The 7,888-nt window shown below is 47.5% G+C and overlaps 2 protein-coding genes across 3 annotated transcripts in view; both read left to right on the forward strand.

Annotated features, from left to right (window-relative positions):
* LOC119124211 (troponin I, fast skeletal muscle-like) overlaps positions 1-2,788 on the forward strand; it is a 4,085-nt gene extending 1,297 nt beyond the window's left edge. Inside the window, exons 3-9 of one of the 2 annotated variants that reach the window (XM_037253931.1) lie at positions 113-145; positions 557-593; positions 678-806; positions 862-951; positions 1,020-1,193; positions 1,510-2,031; positions 2,739-2,788. In XM_037253931.1, coding sequence (XP_037109826.1) covers positions 138-145; positions 557-593; positions 678-806; positions 862-951; positions 1,020-1,193; positions 1,510-1,587 — 516 coding nt within the window. In that variant the 5' untranslated portion in view covers positions 113-137 and the 3' untranslated portion in view covers positions 1,588-2,031; positions 2,739-2,788. Of the gene's footprint in view, positions 1-108; positions 146-556; positions 594-677; positions 807-861; positions 952-1,019; positions 1,194-1,509; positions 2,032-2,738 lie in introns of both variants that reach the window. The other variant, XM_037253933.1, reaches the window with a different exon arrangement.
* LOC119124210 (troponin I, fast skeletal muscle-like) lies at positions 1,970-3,786 on the forward strand. Its single transcript, XM_037253930.1, has 7 exons — positions 1,970-2,031; positions 2,739-2,787; positions 2,879-2,915; positions 3,009-3,137; positions 3,212-3,301; positions 3,361-3,534; positions 3,629-3,786. Exons 2-7 carry the CDS (start codon positions 2,780-2,782, stop codon positions 3,704-3,706), a joined length of 516 nt encoding a protein of 171 aa, XP_037109825.1. The 5' UTR covers positions 1,970-2,031; positions 2,739-2,779; the 3' UTR covers positions 3,707-3,786.
* The last annotated feature ends 4,102 nt before the right edge of the window (positions 3,787-7,888 follow it).

Raw genomic sequence — 7,888 nt, forward strand, 5'->3', positions numbered from 1 at the left:
GGATTGTGATGTTGCACTACCCAAATTAGCTGTTTTGAGGTCGCAGGTGCAAAGGTGGGGGGGGGGGGGGCTTCCCATTCTCTGAGCAGCCAGTTTGTTTTTTCTTGAACAGACGCTGAACGACAAGAGCAGCCACCATGTCTGAGTGAGTCGCACTTCCTCTTGCATGATTTTTTTATCATGTTGTAAAAATCAACGTTCATCGAAAAGGCTGAAATAGCTCAGTGCCAAAGAGTGGTCATGACTGTTGTACGTCGATCGATTTTGATTTGAAATGTTTTGTTTTTAATCTCGAGCTTTTAGGCCACCTCTGGGGAAATCATTTTTTAAAACTTTTTGATTTAGTTTTTTGTTTTGAGTTATTGTAAATTTCTTACAACAATTATGAAATAACTTCAAATTAAATTTAAAATAAAGCTATTTGAAACCACTTTTTGAATGGTTTTTTTCCATCCATAGGACTTTTCCCAGAGGTTGATGCAGTCTTTTGCAATTTGAATGATATCATCATAATAATTGACTTTTTGTGACGGCTCATGCCAACTTCCCGTCGCAGGAAGAAGCTAACGTCCAGTCGCCGACATCATCTGAAGGTGATATTAACACTGACAACCACGTTGACCATGCTAATGACGCTAACGGTGCTAACCATAGCGGTGAATTAAATTGTGCCGCAGAGTTTGATGCTTCAGATCGCATTCAATTGGATCGAGCAGGAGAAGAAAGACTTGGAGGTGGCCAAGGAGGCCCACATGGCCGAGGCCTGCCCCAAACCGGACCTCAGCGGAGACATGGCCAGCCTGCTGGTGAGATCTAGCAAAATTGGATTTTGTTAGCGCTCACCTTTTGGAATCCTCTCAGGACATCTGCAAGAAGATTCACTCAAATATCGACAAGATCGACGACACTCGCTACGACGTCGAAGCCAAAGTGCAAAAGATGGACATTGAGGTGGGTGACCCAATTTGCTGTGGCCTCAACTTGAGTCGCTCGCTAACTGTGGAGCGCCTTGGGTTCAGATCCAGGACCTGAAGCTGAAGGTGGTGGAGCTGGCGGGCGTCAAGAAGCCGGCGCTGAAGAAGGTGCGCATGTCGGCCGACGCCATGTTGCAGGCCCTGCTGGGAGGCAAGCACAAGACCACCATGGACCTCAGGTCCAACCTCAAGCAGGTCAAGAAGGAGATCAAGGAGGAGGTCAGTCAGCAACAACTCTGATTCAATTTGCTTTCATTTCACAACCGCAAAACTGCTAAGGCTAAGGTTAGCCTGCTACGGTTAGCCTGCTACAGTTGGCCTGCTAGGGTTAGCCTGCTACGGTTAGCCTGCTACAGTTGGCCTGCTAGGGTTAGCCCACTAAGGTTAGCCTGCTACGGTTAGCCTGCTACAGTTGGCCTGCTAGGGTTAGCCTGCTACGGTTAGCCTGCTACAGTTGGCCTGCTAGGGTTAGCCCACTAAGGTTAGCCTGCTCACGCGCGTGTTGCGTCTGTGGTGTTGTTGCCCCCCCCTTTAGCCCACAGAGGCGGTCGGCGACTGGCGCAAGAACATCGAGGACAAGGCTGACAGGAAGAAGATGTTTGAGACCTCCTAAAACGCAAACCAATAAATCTGTCAAACTTTTATGACCATGCACTATTTTCTATTGCATAACGTATCCATTTGGAAAGGATGACGTTGAAATAAGATTGAAATGTAAAGCCGTTCAAATTGGGGCAGAAGGTCTCCACGGCTTTCAAGTATGCTGCAAATTGAAATCCCGGGAAATGCCAGCTTTGCCTCCTCCTTTCTTGAGTTTTGCGGCGTCAGCTGAGCCGGACACGGGCGGGGCCCGTCGGCTTGTATTTCAGAAGCCGGCGGGCCCATTGGCGAGAATGCGCTTCCATAAGCGGGACGGCGGCATTCTGGGCCGGGAGGCGGCCGGCCGCCTTCTGGCCGCCTTCTAGCTCGTGCGCCGCTCTGCGTGGGTCGCCTATAAATACGGCCGTCTTGGCAGCGGCTCCACTTCCTGCTCCTCTTCTCTTCTCTTCCTCCTCAGGTGAGTTGTGCCACCAGCCTCCGCCCCGCAAACGAAAGTCAGGTCCGGCACTGGCTGATTGTGTTTGTTCTGCTTTGGGAAAACACCAGCGAGGCTTTTTGAGGATGGAACAAGCCGCTGAGCATCACCCTCAATGTGCTGCTTCTTTTTGTCCAATTTGGGGTCGTTTTCTTTTTTATTTGATTTGAGATTTATTTATTTAATGCAACTCGAATGCCTTCATTTTCGCGTATGACAAAGATTGGGCTCGGTTGCTGCATGCGAGTCAACCGGAGCAGATCTGGACCTCAAGTAGGACTTGTCATTGTCTCATGAATACAGTTTTTATTTTTTTTTGGGGCATTCTTTTAGACCTGGGTTGACTTTCCCCAGTTTTCAAAGAAGCTCTCCAAAGATGTCAAAATCCTTTTTTTTTTTTTTTTTGGACGAGCCTATTTTCAAAACGAAAGGCTTTTTGTGAAAGTCTGGAGAAATTTAGGGCCTTTCTGCTCCTGGAGAACTTTTGGAATCTCTTGGGACACATTCATCGATTGCCTCTAATTGGACGGACCAAAAGCGGCCCGACTGCAAAATCTTTTTAGCCTGACGTGTCACCTGCTCCCGGGCATCCTGAAATGCCGCCGTCCGTCAAGCGGGTGCTGAAGTCAGCACTTTGCCTTGCATCAAGTTTCACGCTTGTTCTCTCCTTTCCGTCTTGTGGTGTGCAGCTGCTGAGCTAGGGCACAGCACAGCACGGCACGGCGCCAACATGTCGGAGTGAGTCCCGTCATGGCCGCTGCCCGCCACTCTCGCTCGGACGCTGTCTTGCGTCCGCCGCCTTGATTCTTGAATGTTTCTCTTTGGGCAGGAAGAAAATGACTTCCAGCCGCAGGCATCACCTCAAGGTGGCAACATTTATTTTTGGGACTCAAATGATTTCATTTTGCTGGCCGTCATTTTCTCTGACCTTTATTTTTTCTTGAATGTCGGCGCTGCAGAGTCTGATCCTGCAGATCGCTTTCACCTGGCTGAAGGATGAGAAGAAAACCTTGGCCGAGGAGAAGGAAGCGTATCTGGCGGAGCATTGCCCCGCCCCCAACGCGTGGGGCGACCAAGCCGCGCTCATGGTGAGGCAAAGGCGTTAGCCTAGCCTAGCGTCGTCCGGGAACAAATAAGTTGAGTCGAGCTTTGTCGCTCTCAGGAGCTGTGCAGGAAACTCCACGCCGCCATCGACAAGATTGACGAAGAGCGCTACGACGCCGAGGCCAAAGTCAACAAGACCAACAAGGAGGTAAGCTGAGGGAGGCGGAGGGAGCGCCGCAAGCCGCCTGACTCGCGTCTGGCGCCCAGATCGAGGACCTGCACATAAAGGTGGTGGAGCTGCGAGGCGTGAAGAAGCCGGCCCTGAAGAAGGTGCGCATGTCGGCCGACTCCATGCTCAAAGCGCTGCTGGGCTCCAAGCACACCGTCAACATGGAGCTCAGGGCCAACCTCAAGCAGGTCAAGAAGGAGGTCAAGGAGGAGGTGAGAAGCGCATCATCATCATCATCCTCTCCATCGCCACCTCAATGTTATTTTCAACGTCTGCTTGCGTGTGTGTGTGCGTGCGTGCGTTCAGCCCATCGAGGCGGTGGGCGACTGGCGGAAGAACGTTGAAGACAAAGCCGACAGGAAGAAGATGTTTGAGGCTTCCTAAGGCCCTTCTTTGCTCTCCTTGAACATCCGTCAAAGGCTCCTCCTTCATTTCTTGCAATAAACTTTTCAATCTTGGGTCCATTTCTAGTCATGTCTTTTCTGAACAGCAGCAATAAGTATTTCTTTGTATTTATTGTATTTCGTATTTTTTTTAAGAATGAGAATTTTATTTATTTTTAAATATATATATATATATATATTTTTTTAATATATGTTTGTGGCGTCCATTCAAGAAAAGATTCCAATGTCATTTAGGGTTATGACGTCATTGACGCTCCCTAATGTGTACCGCGTTGCCTAAAAATGGCAGGTCGAAACCAAAATGGCCGCCTTCCAGTTCAATTTTGGTCCTTGAGACTTTCTGCGGCGTCCCGTTGGTCCAATTTGATGACGGACGGACGGATGGACAACTGTGAACGGGCCCTCGCGAGCCTTCCTTGACATTTAAGAGCCTCTGCTGCCCCCGCAGGCTGCTGTGTGAAGCGCAGCCTCGCAAACAACAATAACAAGGAGAAGCTTGAGCAAGCGCAGGCGCTCCGGCTTGACCAAGAAAAAATTGGATTTGTGTTTTTCTTGCATGAACTACAAAATGTGAAAACGTCATTGTGTAATTTGGGTCTGTGTGACTTTTGTATATTCCAGTTCTTGCTCCTTCTTTATCTGTGACAAAAATGTACTTGGGTCGTGGCTCCTTACATGGTGCTGGTCTGCCAAGGTTCTAAGGTTTCCACCGCAATCTAACTTTAACCTTCTGGTGGGCCCGCCGGAGGGTGTGAGGAGACACCTCCGGATTATATTTGGACCTTCAGCCCCCATCAGCACTTTTGGGCTCCATGCAGAAGTTTTACAACCGGAAGAACCAAAACACAATCCAGACTTGGAGCTCCATTGAGCCAATCACGTTGAGCTACAACTTGGACCTTCCAGAGCTTCACGATCATGGAATTTGTTGACATGTTTTCTTTTTCTGGTTGTTGTTTTGATCCAAGAATGTTCTGGAATGTCATGTGCGTGTGTTTCTGACTTGGCTTGGAGGACTCTGATTAAGATGTGTTGGGCCAGGAAGAGCACGCCTGGTGGTCAAAACCTCCACGAATTTCCTTGTGAGGCGTTGGAGCGCCCCCTGGGGAAGGGCACACCATGACGTCATCTGTAGGGACATGCCGCATTTAGCCAGTAGAGGGCGTCTTTACTTGGCTGTGTCTGTCCCACACAATGGTGATGTGCCTTCCAGTTCTTTGAAGTGAACTGAATCTTTAGAATTTTCAAGTGTACCTAATAACAGGCCACTTTATTAGGGAAATATCATGGTCAAAGGTCACAGGTGTCAAGCTCTAGTCCTCGGGGCCGCGTTCCAACATGTTTTCCAAGTGACCCTCGTTAAGCGCACCTGCGGGAAAACTTTTAGCTCCTTTCACGTTCCGCAGAGGCTAAAACTTTTCACGCAGGTGCGCTTAACGAGGGAATCACACGGACACTCCATTAGGTACACCGCCATTTTCAAGTGTACCTAATCAGGCCACTTTATTAGGGAAATATCATGGTCAAAGGTCACAGGTGTCAAGCTCTAGTCCTTGGGGCCGCATTCCAACATGTTTTCGAGATAATAACGTGGCCACTTTATTAGGGAAATATCATGGGCAAAGGTCACAGGTGTCAAGCTCTAGTCCTTGGGGCCGCATTCCAACATGTTTTCCAAGATAATAAAGTGCCCACTTTATTAGGTACACTTGAAAATGGCGGTGTACCTAATGGAGTGTCCATGTGATTCCCTCGTTAAGCGCAGCTGCGTGAAAAGTTTTTGGTCACTTTCACGTTCTACAGGAGCTAAAACTTTTCACGCAGGTGCGCTTAACGAGGGAATCACACGGACACTCCATTAGGTACACCGCCATTTTCAAGTGTACCTAATCAGGCCACTTTATTAGGGAAATATCATGGTCAAAGGTCACAGGTGTCAAGCTCTAGTCCTCGGGGCCGCGTTCCAACATGTTTTCCAAGTGACCCTCGTTAAGCGCACCTGCGGGAAAACTTTTAGCTCCTTTCACGTTCCGCAGAGGCTAAAACTTTTCACGCGGGTGCGCTTAACGAGGGAATGCCACGGACACTCCATTAGGTACGCCGCCATTTTCAAGTGTACCTAATAACAGGCCACTTTATTAGGGAAATATCATGGTCAAAGGTCACAGGTGTCAAGCTCTAGTCCTTGGGGCCGCATTCCAACATGTTTCCGAGATAATAAAGTGGCCACTTTATTAGGGAAATATCATGGGCAAAGGTCACAGGTGTCAAGCTCTAGTCTTTGGGGCCGCATTCCAACATGTTTTCCAAGATAATAAAGTGGCCTGTTATTAGGTACACTTGAAAATGGCGGTGTACCTAATGGAGTGTCCGTGTGATTCCCTCGTTAAGGGCAGCTGCGTGAAAAGTTTTAGCTCCTGCGGAACGTGAAAGGAGCTAAAAGTTTTCCCGCAGGTGCGCTTAACGAGAGTCACTTGGAAAACATGTTGGAACGCGGCCCCGAGGACTAGAGCTTGACACCTGTGACCTTTGACCATGATATTTCCCTAATAAAGTGGCCTGTTATTAGGTACACTTGAAAATGGCGGTGTACCTAATGGAGTGTCCGTGTGATTCCCTCGTTAAGCGCACCTGCGTGAAAAGTTTTAGCCTCTGCGGAACGTGAAAGGAGCTAAAAGTTTTCCCGCAGGTGCGCTTAACGAGGGTCACTTGGAAAACATGTTGGAACGCGGCCCCGAGGACTAGAGCTTGACACCTGTGACCTTTGACCATGATATTTCCCTAATAAAGTGTCCTGTTATTAGGTACACTTGAAAATGGCGGTGTACCTAATGGAGTGTCCGTGTGATTCCCTCGTTAAGCGCACCTGCGTGAAAAGTTTTAGCTCCTGTAGAACGTGAAAGTGACCAAAAACTTTTCACGCAGCTGCGCTTAACGAGGGAATCACAAGGACACTCCATTAGGTACACCGCCATTTTCAAGTGTACCTAATAAAGTGGCCACTTTATTATCTTGGAAAACATGTTGGAATGCGGCCCCGAGGACTAGAGCTTGACACCTGTGACCTTTGACCATGATATTTCCCTAATAAAGTGGCCACGTTATTATCTTGGAAAACATGTTGGAATGCGGCCCCAAGGAATAGAGCTTGACACCTGTGACCTTTGACCATGATACTTCCCTAATAAAGTGGCCTGTTATTAGGTACACTGGAAAATGGCGGTGTACCTAATGGAGTGTCCGTTTGATTCCCTCGTTAAGTGCACCTGCGTGAAAAGTTTTAGCTCCTGCAGAACGTGAAAGGAGCTAAAACTTTTCCCGCAGGTGTGTTTAACGAGGCTAACTTGGAAAACATATTGGAACGCGGCCCCCTCGAGGACTGGAGGTCAACACCCCTGGTTTAAGTGAAAAGTGCCACACCCGCCCTCACCCCCACTTTCTGATTGGCTGCTTGATCTGTGACCTCACACGGACACTCCATTAGGTACACCGCCATTTTCAGGTGTACCTAATCACAGGCCACTTCATTAGGGAAAAATCATGGTCAAAGCTTAACTGAAAGTGAAAAGTGCCACACCCGCCCTCACCCCCACTTTCTGATTGGCTGTTTGATCTGTGACGTCATTCGGACACTCTATTTGGTACACCGCCATTGTCAGGTTCATTCGCGAAGATTCACGAGTGAGTGACAGACAGCGTTGCTGCTATGCCAGCCGACACACGTTATGCCGACATTGATGTTTTAATTTTGTATTTGTTGGATTGTAGTTGATGGTGTTTATTATACCGAATGTGTTTGTGTTTGAATAAAAGGTTGAAAAAAAAAATCCGTTATGCCGACATTTGTTATTTTGGGGGACACCAACTCATATAACAACGTAAAACACATACATATTGTCATATAAAGCAGTTAACCAAATGTCTGATTTTTATGTTTTAATTGGCGAATATAAAAACAAGGAATAAAACACCAGACAAGTTTGAACATAAATGTTTATTAAAATAATAATAATAAAAGTAAATTTCAAACCAGCAATCTAATGTGAAATTATAGTAGATATATTGGATAAAAATGTTTAGGCGTATATATGCATACACGTTATTTTAAGTGTTAAAAAATCAAGATGACCCAAAGAGAAGCATCATCTCTCCGTTGTTGCAT

Source organism: Syngnathus acus, chromosome 6 (assembly GCF_901709675.1).
Source record: "Syngnathus acus chromosome 6, fSynAcu1.2, whole genome shotgun sequence".
NCBI lineage: Eukaryota > Metazoa > Chordata > Actinopteri > Syngnathiformes > Syngnathidae > Syngnathus > Syngnathus acus.